Source organism: Stegodyphus dumicola, chromosome 7 (assembly GCF_044657685.1).
Source record: "Stegodyphus dumicola isolate Sdum_Otavi_A_Nest chromosome 7, ASM4465768v1".
NCBI lineage: Eukaryota > Metazoa > Arthropoda > Arachnida > Araneae > Eresidae > Stegodyphus > Stegodyphus dumicola.
This window is the reverse complement of record NC_140774.1, coordinates 9,212,033-9,235,363: the sequence shown is the minus strand read 5'-3', so window position 1 is coordinate 9,235,363 and position 23,331 is coordinate 9,212,033. Positions and strand designations below refer to the sequence as shown.

At 33.0% G+C, this 23,331-nt stretch overlaps 1 protein-coding gene across 3 annotated transcripts in view; it reads left to right on the top strand.

Annotated features, from left to right (window-relative positions):
- The window catches only part of LOC118181789 (dnaJ homolog subfamily B member 4-like), a 58,407-nt gene that overhangs the window by 1,347 nt on the left and 33,729 nt on the right, over window positions 1–23,331 (top strand). The window contains exon 2 of one of the 3 annotated variants that reach the window (XM_085819864.1): window positions 11,820–12,089. In XM_085819864.1, coding sequence (XP_085675990.1) covers window positions 11,840–12,089 — 250 coding nt within the window. In that variant the 5' untranslated portion in view covers window positions 11,820–11,839. Of the gene's footprint in view, window positions 1–11,819; window positions 12,105–23,331 lie in introns of all 3 variants that reach the window. The other 2 variants (XM_085819863.1, XM_085819862.1) reach the window with 2 other exon arrangements.

Below are 23,331 nucleotides of genomic sequence, written 5' to 3'. Positions count from 1 at the left end.
TTTTTAATAAAAATAAAACCAAACATTTATTTTTTACAAAAATAAAAACAATATAAACGAATATACTTATAAAAACAAATAAAATTCTCAGTCAGATCATTCAGTCTATTCTGTGTTTCCAATTTTCTGCCTTTTTGTCAAGAAAGCATTATGATAGATTGGCTTAATGGCATATTGCATTCAATTTCGTCGTCAATCCGTATAGAATGTTATTTCTAGAATGGGTAATTCTAGTTGCAGAGCTTGACGTAGTTGCAGTTGCTGATGACAGTATTTATTCTTAAGAATTGTCCTTATTGCTGAAGTTGCCAAATTCAATGCAGCACTAATTTGAGATTGACGTTCACCAGAATCTAATCTTCTAATCACTTGCATTTTAGTTTCCAGTGAAATGCTTTTTCTGGTTGCTTTCTTTTCTTGTTTTTTATTATCACCCATGATAAAAACTAAAGATCATAATATTTGTCACTGTATTAATCGTTATAGTATTATATAAATTTATGCTTACAATAATGTCAGCAAATGTTTCAAATGATAAAAATGCGTCCGTACAGCAAGCATCGCACCAAACAAGAAACACAACTACACTATTTCGGATATGTTATTTGGAAATCTAGCGCTGCGCACAATGTCGGGAAATCCTCGTAGCGCTGCGAGCAATTTCGGAGAATCCCCGAGTTGAAATAAAAGAGCGTTAAACCGAAACAGCGTTAAGCGGGGTCTTACTGTACTTATACTGATCCATAATACCATATACAAAGCTCGATATTACCAGCATTGGAATGTGCCATACATTCCCATACCATAACGGCTCCTCCGCTGTGTTTAACACTCAATACTAAGTTTTGCTACTGAAATTCTTTGGGTTTTCTCCATATCAGCACTCATTCATCTGAGCCGAAGATGTTAAATTTGCTTTCATCAAATCCGGAATGTCCAATATAAACCAGAGTGTGGATGATGATTGAATAGCCAGGAGTACATTTTGAGGATGTAATATTGTTGTGGAAATACATGCATACTTCATTTTTAAAAAATTTCATCTTTAACTATGTGATATATATTGCATCTTCGTGATCATTAGTGCATTTATATAAAGAACATGCTTTCAAACATATATAGCCATTATTACCAATAATTGTTCAAATTAATGGTCAGAATCAAAAAAGTGTAAAAGTTAATAATGCTGGAGTTATATATATCACAATCTAAAATACTAAGATGGGAAAAGTACGTAGATTTACTTAATTACAACAGTAACTAATGATTTACAATTTGTTCTATGTGTATGGTTTACCTTCTCAACGCAAACACTACACTTTGCCTTATGCGATTTTTGCCCAATAGAGCTTTTTCCCCGATATTGGGCTGAAGAGGGAATTTTTGGAAAGTGCCTTTTGATGCCATTTCCCTCTGGCATCAAAATTCCTATCGAGGATATGGTGATTTTTCGCGATTCGAGGTGGTGGAAAAAATTGCGTCAAGTGCCGCTTATCTGAAATTTCCCAACAACTCTTTTTTTTCCCCACTAGTCGAGTGTCTTTTTCATTAATTTTGCAAAAGCAAGTCAAAGTTTTTGGTGTTTTTGACTGACATAAAACTTTGGTACTTTTCCGTTTTGCCAGCGTAGGCGATAAAAGTCGCCAATAATGGTACAACCAATGCCAAACGGAAAATTCTCGCTGGTAACCTTTTACACCTCATTTTCAAAACAAGTCGCAGCCATTTCTTATCGATTGACTTTTTCTTTCAATACTGGCATACAATTACCATGGAGATAGGAAGTAAGATGGAGTAGCCCTAAACAGGTTTCTCCCGTACCCTGCTCTGAAGCACTGGTGATCCCTACGTGGTGACCAAAACATTGGGTCATTTATCACTAAGTTCAGTGGGTTTTGACGCAATCGGATGTAAATATTTTGTAATTAAGTCATAAATATACGGTACTTTTCCATTTCGACGGCGCAAATCTCGCCAAGCAGACTTTATTGGCGACGACACACAGTATACATATAAAAAATGTTGACAAATGTTAGTTGGAAGAATTTTTTATTTTATAGGTATAAACATTTTAATGTCGTTTAAAATTTTGTAAAAAAAAAGCCAATAAATAAAGACAATAAATTTGTAAAAAGACATTAATTTAAGAATTTACTACGTTTTCATGGTACAACATCCCGATTTGCCGGTTCATATCAAGTGACCCCAAGTGATCTCATATCACGTAAACTACGCTACGAAAATCTAATTCTCTCAGTAATTATTTACATTAATTTCAAGTTAAATCCTAATTTGGAATACAAGTTTAAATGCAAGAGTTATTCCAATTCGTACGAACAGCTTACTCAGAAATTATATAAAACCGCAGTGCTTTACTGCGCTAGTACATTCTCATTAGAATGGATGAATTTAACCCTTCACTTTGCCTTTTCTATATTTTCGCCATCGGATGAGCGGTGTGGTTGCATTTTAATTGACTTAATTACCGCACGCGAATGACCTTAGTGCATAAAATTGAACTACCTGGTAAAAATTCTATGTAACTGTATGCCAGTATTGAAAACAAAAACAATCAATCTGATAAGAAAATGAATGCGACTTGTTTTGAAAATGACAAGTAAAAGGTTACCAGCCAGGATATTCAAATTAGCATCGGTTGTGCTATTATTGGCGACTTTATCGCCTGCGCCAGCAAAACGGAAAAGTACCAAATATACATATAAATGTATGTATTTTCTTTTTCTACAACACTTCAGAGTCCTAAGTATATGAAAATATATTTTTAAACATTTCATTCTGAACGGAATTAAATGCTATACTTTTTGCAGAACAGTTTAATTTGAATGAAATATTTTCATAAGTTTTCGTTAATTACATTAGAAAAAAAAATTTAAGGTAATTCGATTTTATTCGGTTAAAGATTATAAAAATTAAGATCAAAGTTTATTGTATTATTAATATTAAAATTACGCATTATTTCTTTTCTATTTACAGAGCTTCTTTCTAAAATATTTTCTCAAATGTGACATGATTTTTTTGGCTTCTGAGGCAGCTTTTAAATCGAAAAATATAAGTCAATTTATAATTAATGCTCTATTCGGTTCATTTTAAATTAGAGAATTATTAGAAATTAGCGAGATACTTTAAATAGTACTTAACTTTCTCTGAACATTTCTGAAAGGGAATATAATAAGGATTTTTTTAAAGTATTATTTAAAACTTGTAACTGAGTTATTATAAAATGTAAGGGGAATAATTCTTTTAATTATACTTATCATATTTTCTTACCATTAATTTCAACAATACATATTCCAAAACTCTTTATTATGTTCTTAAGTGCGCATCTCATAGCATTTGCTTTAGAATGGCTTTTAACAGATTGCTTTCCAGTATGAACAATTCTTGCTTAAATAGTTTTAGAAGGTATTCGTGAACAGGATTTCAGTTTATATTTACAATTCAATATTAAGGTTATTATATATTTAGATAATAACATTTATAATCATTATAAATTAGATACATTTAATAATTAGATTTCTTCACAGTTGTTTATAAATGAATAAATTCTTCGTTTCAAATACATTTATAAATAATTTAATGAATATTTATGTATTTTGTTAAAGGCAGATACATGCTTTTTGCAAGCACATGCAAAAATACCCATACATATTTCATATTTTTCATTTCGGGCATGTGCAAATCTTTAATTTCTGTGCATTCACTATATTTTATTTTTAATTAACCGAAATAAGTAAAACGTATAAGCCCAAAGGGATTATTTTTCAGATATATAAAATTAAAATGATGAGTTTAAAATGAGCAGCAGTAATGCCTCTCCTCTAAAAAATTTTACATGTTACAATAATATGTGGATGTGAAAAAAATTTATTTTATTTAAAACATTTTGGCGTTTGGAACATAAAATAAAAGTAGCGAATACTCTATCAAGGGTATCGGAAGACGTATACAATTTTAAAGGTACCGTAAGGTATTTTTCATTCTTTAAGCATAACATTTTTGTTAAAATTTATATTTTTGTAGTTCAACAGCTTAGAATTTCATAAAATAAATTCATAATCAAAATCCCTGTTGTTAGTTATCGAAAAATAACCAAGATGTGATTTTTGCGTAAATGTCACTAAACTATACAAATTGCTATTATCACATCACACTATGAATGTTTCTTTCATGCGAAAGTGTCCCTTTTTCGATGTGTATGGAACTGTTGTGTGTCGAAATACTATCAGAACACTGTCAAGCGAGCTTCTGAATGTAAACAAAGAACACCCCATCTGGTGACTGAAGCTTCGAAGCAGTGCTTCACTTCTAGTGCCGGTTGGCCACTTCTTCCTTTCTTACCTCCATGACAATTACATAGAATTTTTACCAGATAGTTCAATTTTATGCCCTAAGGCCATTCGTTGTAATTAAGTCAATTAGGATGCAATCACACGGCTCACCTGAACGTGAAAATATAGAAAAGGCAAAGTCAAGGGTTAAATTCATCTATTCTAATGAGAATGCACTGGTGAAGTAAAGCACTGTGGCTTTACATAATTTCTGAGTAAACTTTTCGTACAAATTGAAATAATTCTTGCATTTTAAACTTGCATTCCAAATTAAGATTTAACTTGAAATTAATGTAGATATTTAGTGAGAGAATTAGACTTTTGTAGTGTAGTTTACGTCGGATGAGATTGCTTGGGGTCATGTGATATGAACCGGTGAATCAGGATGTTAAACGATGAAAGCATGGCAAATTCTTAAATTAATGTCTTTTTACAAATTTATTGTCTTTATTTATTGGCTTTTTACAAAATTTTAAATGGTATTAAAGTGTTTATACGTTCAAAATAAAAAATTATTAGAACTAGCATTTGTTAAAATTTTTTATGTGTGTACTGTATGTTGTCACCAGTGAAGTCTGCTTGGCGAGATTTGCGCCGGCGAAATGGAAAAGTACCAAAACTTTTTTCTTGCTACTTGCCTATAATATCCTGCAGATCACATTACTCTTCTTAGTTTCCGGATATACACATATTCCGTATTATTCACGAAGTTCTGCAAAAAGTTTAGGAGCACTCAGTCTTGGATTCTTAATAGTATTCCTTAGAATAAAGCATGGCAGAAATATATTTCAGGGTACCTCCTGGCGAATTTTTGGCACCATTCGTGTGTACTTCCAATGCCCTCCCCTGTCAAATTGCATCCAAAACATAATGCAATAAAACATAATTAAAACAAAAATATACAATCTCAATAAAATGCATTTTAAATCAAACAAGGAAATACCATAATAATGGAAATATATGTTGTATAATCTACACAGTACAAAAAGGAAATATTGACTTAACCTTATTTAAAAATTTCTGTTTCTTCGGTATGTGAGACACACAGAATTCCTTAACAACATCCAAGAAGTATTTTAAATTATTTAAACTAGAATCTGTATACTGCTATAGCCACATAAATTCGTGAAAGTAAATATGAAAAATGTTCTTGAGACTGTCAATGATATTTCTTTCCAAAAATTCCGTTTTTATTACGTCCCACATACCTTCTATAGTGTTGATATGAGCTCTGTTTTTCAAATCCTTAAATCTCGCTGCGTAATTTACTGAGAGGTGAACAAAATCATTTAAATCTTCATTTACACACCAGTCAATCAATGTTTTCTTTCCCAATTGTTGTAAGTGTAAGAGAAGCTTCATGTTAATCATACCACCAGCAGGCATTTCATGGTGTAAAGCACAACATAAGCAACATATTTCGTAACCAATATCCAACACATAAATAAGCCCTTACAAATATTTTCCCGTCGGTCAAAAATCATATCATAGTAGGGTTTCCGTAACATTCAACTATTTGGGTTATCATAAAAGAAACAACAACTTGGCGGTAATCCAAGGGGTACCCTAAAATATAGACTAACCGAAAGCATTTCGTTCCATCAGATAATTTGGATGGTTTTCAGGTCTCGTTTTGAATGCTATTCTGTTTCTCATAATGCTTAATACAGTACAAAGTCCGTAATCCGGACGTCCATTATCCGGAATGATCTATAATCCGGACCTCAAAGCCATGAACTCTAAACGTATTACGCGCATACGTAATGCGTTTAATGTTATGCATATACATTTAATGTTTACGCATGCGCGTTTAGCACAGAAAACGAAGCAACTTAAACAACTTGCATTGAAAGAAATGTGTAATGAAGTAAACAAATAAATATTAAGCTTTTTTTTGTAAATTTTGATATCCTTTAAATCATAATTGCTCTTTATTTCATAAATTACAATTTCATATTGTTAATTGTATAATTTCTGCATGAAATCGTATCAGATTTAAATTGATGATCTATAATCCGGAAAAAACCCTAATCCGGAATCACCGAAGTCCCGACGAGTCCGGATTACAGACGTTGTACTGTAATAGCAAAAAAAAAAAAAAAAAAAAAAATTAAAATTAGCATTGCAAGAAAACATTAAAATGATTAATATTTTTTAAAAAGAGAATTCGAATTTTAAAAGCAAATAATTTTTTTTTTTTGCCTCGTTTTCCAAATTAATTCCTATAAATTTTGTTTTTTATTTATTGCAAATGATTTTAATTAGAAATATGAAAATACCCAATCAATTTTGTGTTATCTTTTTTTTTTTCCCCCAGTTTAAAACATTTTTAAAATTTGTAATCTATTTTTTTCAAATTTATTTAATACGAAAAGAGAGCCAAGAAAATATGTATTCAAATGGAAAATATTATTTACAGCAGACATATCAGTTTCAAACATCAGCAAAACTCAATAATTTCCACCATTTTGACCCCCCTATCTTCTGAGACACAGAACATACAAAGTCCAGCATACGTTCGTGAATAAAATTTTGCCTGTACCTTTTAATACTAAATTTACCTTGAACACAATCCAAAATATGCGACTGAAATTTTGCCACCACGTCTTTCATTGCAACATAAGCCATTTTAAAACGCCCAGCAAACCAACCAACCAGCAAATAAAACCACTCCAAAATCAAGTTTCAACGTCAAAAGGGCTGCCATACAAACAACATCGCGCCCAAAACCATTGCAGGACACACAATCGCACCAAAAACCACCGCAGAACACGTATCACCACATTTGGCGACGCCATGCATCTGAGGGCGTATGTAAGAGTAGTACATATCGACCTATTTTCACTTGAAAAATCATCCCAGAATTGTACAAACTTGGCATTGCGCACTCCCCCGACTTTATCCATATACACATCAACCTATTTTCACTTAAAAAAAAAAAAAAATCCTAGAATTGCACAAACTAGGCATTGGGCACACCCTTGACTTTATTCATGTACACATCAAACTGTATTCACTTTAAAAGTCAAAGGAGCAGCCAACAAAGAAAATATATAATCTCAATAAACTACATTTTAAGTCAAACAATGAAATAACATAAAAAAGGAAATTCATCTTTGCACTACACAAAGAAAATATCCACTTCTATTATTTACAAATTAACACGTCTTCAGTCAAACAAAATTCCTTAACAGCATCCAAAAACTTCTTAAAATTATCTGAACTAGAATTGTATAATAGACATCACCACATAAATTCACAAAATAAGTAAAAAAAAAAATCCTCCGTAAACGCATAATGCGTTACGCATGCGCGTTTAATGTATAACGGACGGTATAAGCTAGGCTAAAATTATCTAAGGCATTTCAGTTAATGTTGCAGATTGCGCTGTCCCTTAATCTTCTAATTGGATCTGGCTTATTATTTTTTGCTGATTGTTAGAACAATTTTATAAAAATTAAGCTTGAACTTTCGATTATGTCAAAAAGAGTTTCCAATTCTGGAGCTGCCAAAGGATCTACAAAGCGAAAGCATGTTTCGATGTCCATTAAACAAGAAGTGGAATTCCTGCAAAAAATGGATAAAGGCATATCTGTCTCAAAATTATGCGAGAAGTATGGCATTAGAAGTCTATTATATATGACACAAGAAAAAGGAACTTTTTGAATTTTTTGGGGTAGCATCAACTTACATTTAAAGAAATGTTTAATAAAGTAAACAAACAAACAAACAAACAAACAAACAAAAAAAAAAAAAAAAAAAAAAAAAAAAAAAAAACCTATATTTAAAGAAATGTTTAATAAAGTAAACAAATAAATATTAAGCTTTTTTTTTTTTTTTTGTAAATCTTGATACCCCTTAGATCATAATTGTTATTTATTTCTTTATTTCATATTTATTAAGTTACGATTTCAAATTTTTATTGTATAATTTCTGCATACCATCTTTCGAGATTTAAATTGATAATATATAATCCGGAAAAACCCCCTAATCCGGAATCGCCGAAGTCTCGACGAGTCCGGATTACGGACTTTGTACTGTATTAGTAATGCTAAGCTAATTATGGATAAGGTGGTATATGAATCCAATCAGCAAAAGTCTGTGATTTGGGCTGCATTGTAGAAATCAATAAAAATAAATTAATTAGAAAAAAGAAAATACAGTGTGGGAAGAATAATCGAAGGGACATGGTTAATTGAAATGTTTCACTGAGAAATGAAAGACTTCGAGTTGAAAAATATCCAGCAAACAATAGATCAGTAAAGACGATACATGCTGATATTTTGATCTGATATTTTTAACAATTTTTTTGTTTTAATCTATGTTGGTTGTGCTGCATTAACCATGAGGCAGATTATTATCAGCCAATTACATTACCGCTGATTAAGAAGTATGTGGCAGAAGGAACTGCTATTATGAATGATGAATGGCAGACATACTCATTCTTAGGCAGGCATGGGTATTATGTGCATTAGACTATTTATTATGCCACAGATTTTGTTAATACAGCATCTGGTGCACATACACAGTCAATGTAATCTAGCTAGTAGCCTCTAAAATTTAAATTTGGGAAAAGTGGTCTTCACAAAGAAAAGCTAGCTTATCACTGATTCAAATATCTATTTCAGCATGAAGTGAAACATTATGTCCAAGATCCATTTGCAGACATTTTATATGCAATTAAAGGTTGTTTCCATGTAGGATAAGATAAGATAAGATAGGGGTGCTCCTCGTTGTCTTTGGCAGTTTTCTTGGCACGTTAGCCGCTGGTGTTGTGTTGATGCAACATTCAAAATAATTGCATATAAAAATATAACTACTAAAAATATTTTAAACTAGCAGATGATTTTGTGCAGGGTATATTATGAAGAGTGTTTGTGTAAAAAAATATTTGTCTTCAACTTTAGTCTCGTACTTGAAGCAAGATTTAAGTAAAATTTCTGGCCAGGTATTTTTGCCAAAAACATTTAGCCAAAAAATTGCAGTCTTTAGGGGTGATATATTTTTAGCCAAGGTCACTGCTTATCAGAACATTTCATTAATCAACTGTTTGTATTTTTGTGGGAATGAAAGGGAAAACAGGCAACCTCAGCGGGGAAAAGAGTATTCCCCCTTTTCTAACTCATGCCTTTAGATGCTCTGGTTGATATACATTCTATGCTTTAAAAATATCTAGAATGAGTTACCTTACATTAAAAGACCTTTAAAGATGTTTTGATGAAGAACCAGATGATGATAATGACCAGAATGAAACTGATATTATTGTTGTTTTACTAGAAATTGCAGAAGCTAGTGATGAAGAAGGAAATAAAAATGGTATTTTACCAAATAATGCTGCTGGGAAAGTTGAAGTTCATGTAAGAAGTAAGTTCAGCCTTGAAAGTTATAAAAAAAAAAGTGTAAAGTTGAAATGGATAAAAAAGGAACCATCAGTTATGATTTCATCATCTCTGTCATATAAAAAATAAAAGTTTTAGTGCTACAGAAACATTTCAAGCTGTAAGAATTAACTATATTGTCTAGTGGATATTATTAGCTGTGGCAAAAAATTTTAATTGTGTGTCCTGCCTCTTGCCGGTTATAGTAGTGATTTGGATATAAAAGTTTTCAGTTCTGGTTTGATAAAGAGAGTTTATCAGACCAGATATTTATACCTTTGTAGATTTAGAGTTAACAGCCTTCATATTAATAATTCCTTAAATATTTCCTTTCTTCCTTCCCTTTTAAAAAAAAGTCCTCTTTGTACCCAAATTTAAAAGAATTTTCTCCTTTAACCGGATCTGACCTATTAACTGAAGATGAAATTGTATTATTTCCTATTAGAATGAGGTAAGTGTAGCAGTTTTATAATTAGTGAATTTTAAAAGTCTTAGCTTGAATTTGAGAAGAATTCAAAAATAAGTATTTGTGTTGTATGTGTTGTGTTTATTCAAACTATGTATGTGTATGTACTTGTTTACAAATAATATAAATTTTCTATTTCTGGAAGTTTTGCTTACATCTAAGTCTCCCCCCCCGTTTATAAGTGGAATAATATAAAAAATGTATCTAATCAGACTTTTAAAATCTTAAGATCATTGCCTTTTCTTTTTTCTGTAAATGTTAAGCATGTAAATAACTAGACAATAAGCTGATAATTTCTAAATCTGTAAAAGTATGAGTAATATAAGTATGCAAAATGAAGGGGAAAAAATATATATATACAGTCAAAAGTCGTTAATCCGGACTCGTCGGGACTTCGGCGATTCCGGATTATCGATTTTTCCGGATTATAGATCATCAGTTTAAATCTGGTAAGATGGCATGCAGAAATTACAAAATTAAAAATATGAAACCGTAATTTATGAAATAAAGAACAATTATGATCTAAAGGGTATCAAAATTTACAAAAAGAAAAAGCTTAATATTTATTTGTTAATTTATTAAACATTTCCTTCAATGTAAGTTGCTTCGTTTCATGTGATAATACTTTCTCTTTAATTCTATTAAACAGACATAATTTCTTGTTTAGTTACGAAGTTCCGCTGTTCAAGTCCTGTAATTGCTGTGTTGAGAATACCGACTAATTTGTCAATCGAAATGTTTTCGTTTTCAATAACCTCTGGGTCACTTTCTTCACTATCGGAAGCGAATTATAATGACGAGGAACTTGATTTAAATCATATCAAAGACAGAATGAAATACTACACTTAGTATGGAATTATAAACCAAATAAAATAAAAACATCTGCCCTGAAGATAAGGATAGTGCTGACAGATCAACTTCCAATCCGCCGCGTGAAATTGATAAACAGATTTCGGATCTCAAAACATACTTTCGCTTTGTAGATACAAATTACATATTAGTAAATATATATCGGAAATTCTATTTGACATAATCTTTCTAATCTATCATAATCTAATAATTACGTTTCTGCCCCCCCCCTCCGCCGCAGAGCAGCGTGAAATTGATAAACAGATTTCGGATTTCAAAACACACTTTCGCTTTGTAGTAAATATATATCGGAAATTCTATTTGACATAATCGAAAGTTGAAGCTTACTTTTATAAAATTGCTCTAACAGTCTGCAAAAAATAATAAGCCGGATCCAATTCGAAGATTAAGGAACAACGCAATCGGCAACATTAACTGAATTAGATAACTTTAGCTTAGCGTATAACTCCGTTACAATTTAAACGCGCATGCGCACAAACATATTCGCAGCCGTAAGGGTCTTACGCGCTCTCGTAAACGCCTGTGCGCATGCGTGAACGCGACGCATGCGCAGAAAGTTTGTAACTTTGAGGTCCGGATTATAGATCATTCCGGATTATGGGTGTCCGAATTAACGACTTTTGACTGTATATATATATATATAGGACACGATTTTTTGTTGGACCATTATCAAATAATGTTTGCCAATTTCTGTGTATTCATGTTATATTGTTTCCTAATGCAATATTTAGTGGTAATTTTTTTGTATTTGTTCAGTTAGACTGAAATACTGAAAAATGGGAAAGAAATTCTATGAAGTACTTGGTATACCTGAAACAGCAACTGAAGATGATATTAAAAAGGCTTATAAGAAAATGGCATTAAAGTATCATCCGGATAAAAATAAATCTCCAGGCGCAGAAGCTCAATTCAAAGCTGTTTCAGAAGCCTATGAAGTTTTGGGTGATAAGAAACAAAGGGATAAGTATGATAAGTTTGGAGATAATCCTGTCAAATTTGAATATCCAGCTAAAGATTTTTCATTTGGTAATCATTTTCCAGGTATTTGAAACTATTTATTTTTCGTGTCTTTTATATTTATTGTAATTTGAGATGTGGCTTATAAAATTATTGGTGGCATTTTGTTGTTTTTCTAAACTTTGTACATGAATCTGACTTTCAGGCTTCATTTATTCACAGGAATGAGATGTGATGAATATTTGGGACTTTTCATTTAAGAAATGTTAGCGTTATTAAAAAAATGATGCCTTTTATAACTTGAAATTAAACCTTAAGTTATGACTGAATTTTGACACAAAATGTAATTTTAGATCCCTTAATATCAATATACTTTCAAAAGTCTTTAATAAGGACTCGTCAGGACTTCGGTGATTCCGGATTATCGATTTTTCCGGATTATAGATCATCAGTTTTCTGGTAAGATGGCATGCAGAAATTATAAAATTAAAAATATGAAACCGTAATTTATAAAATAATGAGCAATTATGATCTAAAGGGTATCAAAATTTACAAAAAAAGAAGCTTAATATTTATTTGTTTACTTTATTAAACATTTCTTTCAACGCGCGCATGCGCATAGACTCCAACTACTACGGATTCTCCGTAGTTTCTACGGAAATTCATGAAAAACTACGAGCTACGAAAAGTATGGAAAAAACTACGGATTTTACAGAAACAAGAGCAGGAGAACCAGTACGCAAAACGGAACCAACTAATTCATCCGATGATTGGCTGAATACTCGTGTTATCATATATCACGTGTTGAGTGCGTTCCTAGTTTTGAAGAATTAGCCAATCGTAGATCAGTAACTCCAACCGTTAACGACTTATCAATAGTTCCACCCAATTGTCTGTCTCCCAGGTTCCTCGCTGATGCGTGTTTAGGCTGCATTCGGCTGCATTGTGTAGTTTACGGCGAGAGCTTAGCGTGTGTCTTGTGAACTGTGAATCAGGTGAAAGATTTTTAATCATAATGCTGCCTCGAACGAAGAAGCCAAAATTATCAAAGCAGAAGTTTAAAGATTCATATTCTTCAGAATTTCCATGCATTAAAGCGTCCGAAATTTCTGTGAATCACGCACACTGCAGTGTATGCAACAAAGACTTCTCGGTTGCTCATGGCGGAAAAGATGACTGTAAACGGCATGTGTTTTCTCAAAAGCATATAGAACTTGGCACCGTAAAATCTAAAGAAATAACAAATTTCTTAATAAAAGATGATGAAACAGATCCTATAAAAGCTGAATGCTATTTTGTTCGTTTTTTAATTGAACATAATCTACCGCTTTCTGTTTCGGATCATTCCAAAGAGCTTTTCAAAGCAATGTTTCCGGATTCTGCCGTAGCAAAAAGATTTAGCTGCGGTCATACCAAAACTGCTGCTATTGTGAAAACGCTTGCAGAAAATACTGTTGCTGATATTATAAAATCAGTGTGCAGTACATCATTTTCTCTAAGTACTGATGGAAGTAATGATAACAATGATAACAAACTGTACCCATTGGTTATAACATACTACAGTAAAGAAAAGGGAGTGATAATTACTTCATTGATTTCTATTTTAGAATGCACGAATAATACAGGAGAAGGTATTTTTAATTGTATAAATGAAAACTTTAAAAACAAAGGTTTAGAATGGAAAAATTGCTTATCATTTTCTTCAGATAATGCTAGTAATATGATTGGAAAGTTTAAAGGTGTAGCATCATTTATCAAAATGCATCAACCAAGTATAATCACCCGAGGTTGTCCGTGCCACCTCTTGCATATAGCTGCAAAAAAAAGCTACTGAAAAATTAATTGGCTCAGAAATTGAAATGTTGATAATAGATATATATTTTTACTTGGAGAAAAGTTCGAAATGGAAGCATAGCTTCAAAATTTCTCAACAAATTTTGGGACAGAATGCAAAATCTCATAAAATTTTGAAATATTGCAGTACGAGATGGTTGTCTCTTTTAGAATCTATAACAAGGATTTTGGAACAGTGGGATGCTGTGATAAATTTTTTTGGAGATAAACCAGATAACAGTGAGAATGAAGGAAAGAGATTGCAAAACATTAAAAAAATTTTACAGTCACTGACCACCAAATTGTACTTTATTTTTGAAAAATACTTTGCCTTTGTTTATAACAGTAAATATTAATTTGCAACAACAAGCTCCTTATATACATAAATTGAGAAGAGAACTTTTTGAACTTTTAATGAATTTATTTGTTAGATTCGTAAAACCATCAGTAATTTCTAAAGAAAATGAAGATGTTACTCTAACGTCTATTCCATTTCAGAAGTATAGTAAACAAAAAGAAAATGAAGATTTAGTGATTGGTGCGGAAACAAGACTATATTTAAAAAATGCCAAGTTGAATGAAAGTGAAGTGAAATCATTTTTCAATTCTGTGCGAGCTTTTTTTGTAACTGCATGTTCATATATAATTGATAAATTTCCACTGAGTGATCCATTTCTAAAACATGCTGAAGTTGCTGACATCAACTTGAGAACTGAAGTCTCATTTTCATCTGTTCTTTACTTGATGAATACTTTTCCATCCATTATTGATGAAAAATGTCTTAATCAAGTAGAAATTGAATTTTCCGTGTATCAAGTAGATGATTTGAAAGAAATTGTAGATTTGCGTATTGATATAGCATGGGGAGAAATTGCCAAATTAAAAAATATGAATGGGTGTATTAAATACAAAGTATTGCCTTTTGTAATGCTTGCTGTCTTAATAATACCTCATTCAAATGCAGCTTGCGAAAGAATTTTTTCTATTGTTAAAAAAAATCAGACGGAATTTCGACCAAATTTAGGTCTTAAAACTCTTGAAGCAGTTTTGATTGAAAAAATAAATATGCAGGCAAATGAAGAACTGTGTTATAAAAAAACATTCTCAAAATCAGAACTTAAGCTTGCTAAGAATGCGACATATAAATCTTTGCATTCATAAATTATGCGTATTTTGTTTAATACTTATATGTATCATTCTTGGTTATTTAAATTTTATTTCCCTGTAGAAATCATATCCAGAATAAAGATATGATTTATAGCTTCTGATTTTTTCTATGATTAGTAGTGATTTGAAGTACTTTTTATTAGTGAATGCTTGAGGAGTTAAAAGAAAATTTCTAATTAAATGTGCATATAATTTACAAGGTATTACAAGGTATATATATATTATTCAGTTTTATATGTATATGGATTTTAAATGTAATAAAATTGATTACAATTAATTATTAATTTAAAATTAATGAATGGTTAATTACAACATACGCTACACGCACATTTTCAAAGTTGTAAAAATGTCGTCCGCGCGTTGACTACTGACAAAGTTTGCTAAAGGTTGGAGTCTATGCATGCGTAAAGCATACTTTACGCATAGGCGAAATTAGAAAATTGCAACCAGAAAACTATTTGATTTGTATTCGTGAAATATATAATGACGAGGAATTTGATTTAAATCATATCAAAGATGGAGTACATCGAGATTAAATACTACATTTAGTAAGGAATTATAAGCCGAATAAAATAAAAACATCTGCCCTGAAGATAACGATAGTGCTGACAGATCAACTTCCAGTTCATTGCGTGCCGCGACGTCCCCCCCCCCCCGCGCACAGAGCAGCGTGAAATTGATAAACAGATTTCGGAACGGTTAGATAAACAAAGGATATGCATTTATCCATTTTTTGTAGCAATTCGTTTTTTGTTTGATGGACATCGAAACATACTTTCGTTTTCTAGATCCTTTGGGAGCTCCAGCATCGGAAATTCTATTTGACATAATCGAAAGTTCAAGCTTACTTTTATAAAATTGCTCTTACAGTTTGCAAAAAATAATAAGCCGGATCCAATTCGAAGATTAAGGAACAACGCAATCATCAACATTAACTGAAATAGATAATTTTAGCTTATACCGTCCGTTATGCATTAAAAGCACACGCGAAAACGTATTCTGGGCTTGCGCAGACGCATATGCGCAGTCGTAAATGATGCTAAAGCAAAGTTTAAAGTTTAAAGAAATTAAACATTTAGCAGTAGTAGCAATAAAAGCTCCCTGAGGTATGTTGTGCAGACATTGAGGACAATAAAATATTTTGAACTTAACCAATTTATTAACAGTATAATAAAGAATAAAAACACAGAAAATAAATGTCAACAATATTAGAGTCTTAGGAAAAATATAATATAATCATCATTCATCAAACAATATTTTTACCTGGTCTCCAAAACACTGGCATTCTATACAAACAAAAATATCCTAAACAGTAATTATGCGGCCTAAAAATAAAGCTGGCTACCCATTCAATAAGTCCATAATCAATGGTCAAGAAAAACACCTGAAAATTTAAATGAAGTTCTTGAAAGCACTTAAAACAGGCCTAACCCCGTTTGCACAAGGAGTCGCCGCTCACGTATTTTTAATTCCGCCTTCATTGAAGAACATGGATGCCACCCCCAGCAGTCACTCACATGGTAGCCTCTGGAACCAAAGAACTTTAATCTGGAACAATCATCTCGCAAACCGGAACCAATGCACTTAAATCACCGGACTGCGTGCATCCTTCTGAAGGGGCTGGAAACCGCTCACTCAAGTGCCGGGAAAGCAGGAACTAGAAGGGTTGAGCCAGAGCGACGCGAGATACTTATAGCAGAAGTAGGAATGACGTCATCTCACGGCAACCAATCAGCTATCGGCACGAATCGGCTTTTCAGATGACGTAACATCATGTTTCGTTTTTGCATCTCAATTAGGTTGAAACAGTCCGTTCTCAATGCAAACAGTGGCAGCAAGAAAAAGAAGTAGAAGTAACTACTATATTACATTAAAATAAGGACTAAACTAAATAAACATTTCAAGGAGGAGAGATGATGCAGTAAAAGGTTTAAAAATAAGCTATATTTTCCAACAAATGCCCCCCACATCATTATCTCCGACCTGAAATAAAAACCGAATGCCAGTATCTTTACAAAATTCAAAACAAGAATAAATAAATATCACAATTTCATTCAGAAATTTTTAAGAAAATTTTTCTTTGGGAAAATCTTATCCCATTATTCAAAAATTTTACCGTAGCAAGAAAGTCCAACATGTTACAGAACAATACAAAGACATATATATGATCACACACTCAATACATTTACCCAGGGCCCTGGTCACTCATACAACATTCTATACTATACAATTTTACATTTACCTAATATCTATCATATATGACTTATAACATATTTTCAAATTAACAAAACTCTTAATTTAAATACACACAAAAACAAATTTCATAAGAAAATTGTTCCACAAAATCTTATCAGATTATGCTTAGTGAGCGGTATTGTCATGGGATGAGCCAGATTATCTTTAGTTGGGACATATTTTAAATCAAAAATTTCCCTGTTCAATAGATCACGAATGAAAAATAGTTTCACATCTATATGTTTTGTCCTCGAGTTTTCAATGGGTGATTTTGTAAAACATATAGCAGCCATATTATCAGCAAACAATATTGGCCTCGAAACATAGTTACTTGCAATCTTAAACTGAATGCATTCATCCAAAATGTTTTTTAAACCAAACTAATTCTTTTGCTGATTCAGTCATGGAGATAAATTCAGCCTCCATAGTAGATAAACTCACTCCCCTTTCTTTAAATGTACGCCAAGATACAGGTGATTCTCCCAACAAAGCTTTTGTCCACCAATAGACACCATATCATCCCTGCTTGAAGCAAAATCCGAATCTGAATATATATTGAGCTTCAGTTCTTTGCATACCAGTTTGAGTTTGTGCTGTCTGGTATTGAAAACGTACCCTAACAGTTTAAGTAATCCTTCCCAGTGAAACTTACCAGGATTGCTTTGGAATTGAGAAAATATATTAACAGCATAAGCTATACCCGGACGAGTACGATTGCAAAGAAATGAGAGACATCCCAAAACATTTCTATAAGGATAATTCATCATTTCAGTCATTTCTTCTTGTGTACTGGGACTTTGAGACTTTGAGTATTTCACACCTTTAACTATTGGAAGGGAAGTAATTTGTATTTTAAAAGACTTAAATCGATCAACTATATCTTCTATATATAATTGCTAATGAATTAAAACACTATTTTTCTCATATTCAAACTCCACACCCAGAAGCTTTCTTGTTTTACCTAAAATTTTCAAATCAAAATGTGAACTCAGGACTTTTAATATCCTTTTGGCCTGAACTTCACTTTTCCCAAACACTACTATATCATCAACATAAACCAACAGAATGACAAAATCTTTAAAACGATAGACACAATTACACCACTCAAACTTGATAAACCCTAGGTTACATAGTGTTCTATCCAACTCGTAGTACCATAATCGGCCACTCTGATGCAAACCATACAAGGCTCTATCTAAGCGACACACAAAAGTTTCTTTATCTCGCTCCACAAAACCCTGAGGTTGGGACATGTAAATTTCCTCTGATAAAGGAGCATAGAGATAGGCACTTTTCACGTCACATTGTATATTTGCCCATCCAAGGTGTGCAACTAAAAGGGAGAAAAAGAGCCTTATTACTGAAAAGTTGACTACAGGAGAGTAGGTTTCATCATAGGTATCGTATTTAATTTGCCGATAACCCTGAGCCACTAAACGAGTTATAAAACGAACAATGTTTCCAAATTCGTCACGTTTAATGTTGAAAATCCACCTGCAACCTAAGTAGAGTCTTGTCTTTAGGAAGTGGAACAAGATGCCATACCTTATGCTTTCGCATGTTGGCCATTTCCTCTTCCATTGCCTCTATCCATTTAAGCTTTTCTGCAGATTTCATTGCCTGGTTATAAGTGTTTGGAATTGAAACATCTAGTCAGCTATCTCGGGTATACGACGTTGAAGGAGTACCAGTTGGGTTGATTTCACCACTATAAGTATTGCTTCCCTTGAAATCAAACAAGGTAGGATCATACTGAATATTATGTTCAGTGCAATACCTTTCTACATCATTTGGTGATCGTAGTCTTTGATTAGACCCCCTCTCAAAATAATACACATCCTTACGAGTGCCGTCTGGCCTTGGAACAGGTTTATGAAGCCAAGTTACTTGTCTCAATGTAGATTGAGTGTCAGGGCCAGTTGTAGAAGAAGGTATATTGGTATCGGTTCTTTCCTCTATTTCAGGAAAATAGCCAACTGGAGTGTCAGTAGATTGGAACTCTACCCTTTCTTCAGATTCCAAATCAGGAAGGGTGCCCAGTGCAGCTCCACTGCTACTTTTCTGCATTCCAATCGACTCTTTAAAAGTAGCATTTAGGGTTTCTACCACCTTTTGCTCATTTTCCAACCAAATCTTGTACCCTTTTGTTCGTAAACTGTACCCAATCAATCGGCCCTTCGTTGCCTTTGGATCAAGTTTAAAATTTCTTTTAGCCTTTGGAATTCCCACATAGGCAATCGTTCCAAATGCATTAAGATGACGTACTGATGGTTTCCGCTTAGTGTATAATTCAAATGGGGTCCTATCTTGGCCCTTATGACAGATTCTATTAAATGAATATGCAAAATACATTACTGCATCTGACCAAAATTCGGAACTCATTCCACTATCGTGTAAGATTGCACGTACATTATTGAGAGCTGTCTGATTAAATCTCTCACAAACTCCATTCTGTTCTGGAGTATAGACATCTGTAAATTCGTGCTTTACACCATTTTTATTACAATATGACCTGAATTGATCATTATCATATTCTCGCCCATTGTCAGTCCTAAAGTATTTCAACTTAAGGTTCAAAGATCTTTCTGCACGTGCTATATGCCTTTCAAATACTTCAAACACCTGACTTTTCTCCACAATGGGGTACACTACCACAGAACGAGAATATTCGTCAATAAAGGAAACGAAATAACGTTCACCATTCCTACCTGGAATGTTAATAGGTCCCCATACATCAGAGAAAACCCTTTCAAGCGGTCTCTTTACTTGAATACCTTCTAAGGGTCTATAGGAGATTCGTCTTTGCTTATTGATTTGGCAATGTTCACAAAACAAATTAGGTGAGTGCTTTAACACAGGAAGCTGAATGTCTCTTACTAGTCCTGACAATAGTATCATAATTTATATGACCAAACCGACCATGCCATAATTCACTATTATTATGCTGAACTGTGGATGCCTCAAATTTTACAGACTTGCCCCCCTTTTTGATTATTTTCGGGAATACATGATAGTTACTTCCTATCAACTTAGCCTTGTACAAAGTTGAATTCTCATCATCAGTAACTTTAATTTACCCATTTTTACCATAAAATCTTGCTCCATTGATATCCACCCTAGGTCCAGATATTAAATTTCGTCTCAGTTCAGATGAATATAACACATCTTTAAGCAAAATAACCGTATCCCCAAATTTCATTTTAACAGTACCCTTCCCATGAATTGGAAAAGATACCCCATCAATAGCTACTAACATATTCTCATTTTTCACAGGAGAAAAAGTATCAAACAATTCACGATTTTTACAAAAATGATGAGATGCAGCCGTATCAAAAATCCAACTATCATCATTTTCTTTCAAATTGTTAACATTGGCTTGAGCTATAAAATGGGACTGTGCATGGGAATTATTTTTACTTTTACTCAACTTGGGTTTATTCTTACATTTAGAAGATGTTTTATTACTAGTAAATACAGCTGAGGAAACAGAAGAAGCAGGTGAGGGTGATCTGGAAAAGTTACCTCTCATTCTACAGTACTTTTGAATATGACCTGGACAGCCACATTTATAACACTTGAGCCCTTTAATCTGCTTAAATTTGGGTTCACAGTGAGTACTTTGAACTTCTATAGTCTTATTGAAGTTTTCCCTATCTATCTCTCTTAAATTAAGACGCATTTCCTCTGCTAGAATTTCAAGTTCTACATTTTTAAAAATGAACTTTTCATCTGGCCACCTCAAAATATTCTGAACTACTTGATCAAATTTATCTGGAAGGAACCTAAGAAACTGGAAACATATATATACGTCTCTTACAGCCTGATTAATATCAGCTAACTGTTCAGTTACGTGTTTTAATCTAGAAGAAAAGAAACTAATACTTTCATTTGGCTTGATTTTGCAATTTAAGAACTCTGAAAACAGGGACATATGTCTTGACCGATAATCTGGCTGGAAATATTTGGCAAGCGTATTCCATGCCACTACCGGGTCATCAATTTCACATATCAAATTTCTATATTCAGGGCTTACATTCATATAAATTAACGATAATGCCAATCGACTTCTATTTTGATAGTCTGCAATAATTTCTTTTGTAATACCCTTAACATCATCTAAATCAGGACATTTTTCAATACCTTTGACCAAAAGCCATGCATTTTTTTCATTCAAGACAAACTTCATATCTTTGGACCATGTAAAATAATTACATGCATCAAGTTTAGCAATATTATGCATGACACTAACAGTAGCCATATTTGAATTTTAACAAAAACCGCCCCCCCAATCTCTTAAGTCCTAAATTAACTTTAAACTTCAAAAGTCTGCACTAAAAATAACTCAGGAGCTGGCGGCCCATAACCAAAATGATGCTAAAGCAAAGTTTAAAGTTTAAAGAAATTAAACATTTAGCAGTAGTAGCAATAAAAGCTCCCTGAGATATGTTGTGCAGACATTGAAGACAATAAAAGATTTTGAACTTAACCAATTTATTAACAATATAATAAAGAATAAAAACACAGAAAATAAATGTCAACAATATTAGAGTCTTAGGAAAAATATAATATAATCATCATTCATCAAACAATATTTTTACCTGGTCTCCAAAACACTGGCATTCTATACAAACAAAAATGTCCTAAACAGTAGTTATGCGGCCTAAAAATAAAGCTGGCTACCCATTCAATAAGTCCATAATCAATGGTCAAGAAAAACACCTGAAAATTTAAATGAAGTTCTTGAAAGCACTTAAAACAGGCCTAACCCCGTTTGCACAAGGAGTCGCCGCTCACGTATTTTTAATTCCGCCTTCATTGAAGAACATGGATGCCACCCCCAGCAGTCACTCACATGGTAGCCTCTGGAACCAAAGAACTTTAATCTGGAACAATCATCTCGCAAACCGGAACCAATGCACTTTAATCACCGGACTGCGTGCATCCTTCTGAAGGGGCTGGAAACCGCTCACTCAAGTGCCGGGAAAGCAGGAACTAGAAGGGTTGAGCCAGAGCGACGCGAGATACTTATAGCAGAAGTAGGAATGACGTCATCTCACGGCAACCAATCAGCTATCGGCACGAATCGGCTTTTCAGATGACGTAACATCATGTTTCGTTTTTGCATCTCAATTAGGTTGAAACAGTCCGTTCTCAATGCAAACAGTGGCAGCAAGAAAAAGAAGTAGAAGTAACTACTATATTACATTAAAATAAGGACTAAACTAAATAAACATTTCAAGGAGGAGAGATGATGCAGTAAAAGGTTTAAAAATAAGCTATATTTTCCAACAGTAAATGTCTTGCGCGCACGCGTAAAACGCCTATGTGCATGCGTCAACGCGGTGCATGCGCAGAAAGATTTTAGCTTTGAGGTTCGGATTATAGATCATTTCGGATTATGGGTGTCCGAATTAATGACTTTTGACTGTACTAGCTTTTTTAAAAGGGAGTTATTGAAAAACCAGCTGTGCTGTTTAGGATTCAAACCAAGATTTTACTGTTATCAGCTGGACATATTACCATGCACACTTCATCATATGCAGGTTTATCTTATAGTGGTGGTGTATTAGTTGCAGCCTTCCTGTTTGTTATTAGATATAATGAGGAAAGATCTGAAACTTATGCTTTAAGTAATGGGTACACATCCTGCTACATGAGTGCATTGCTATGTACCTGTGTGCTGTGCTTAATTATGATATGATTGCACTTTCTTCATCGTCATAAAATCTCTAAATCTTCATCATATCTCCTAAATTTGTTATGTATACATCTGGAATAAAAAATTAATTTAGATCCCTTGGTCCCATTTTTAATTAGGCAATTTCTTTTGCTCCAAGTTTGCTCTAGTTTTAACATATTCCATATTTTACTTTATTTCAACAAAAATTTAAAGGACTTTTCCACTAAAGCCATACTTCTAGCCATCTTTTTTGATTTTTTGGGGGGGACAGGATTTTATTGTGAAATTGGGGACTGTTGCCATGTCTATTTAATCGTAGTCAAATATCGTCAGTTGTCTATGTGACAATCACTCGCACAAATGGTCATCTAATCATTTTTCTTTCAAACTGGAAGG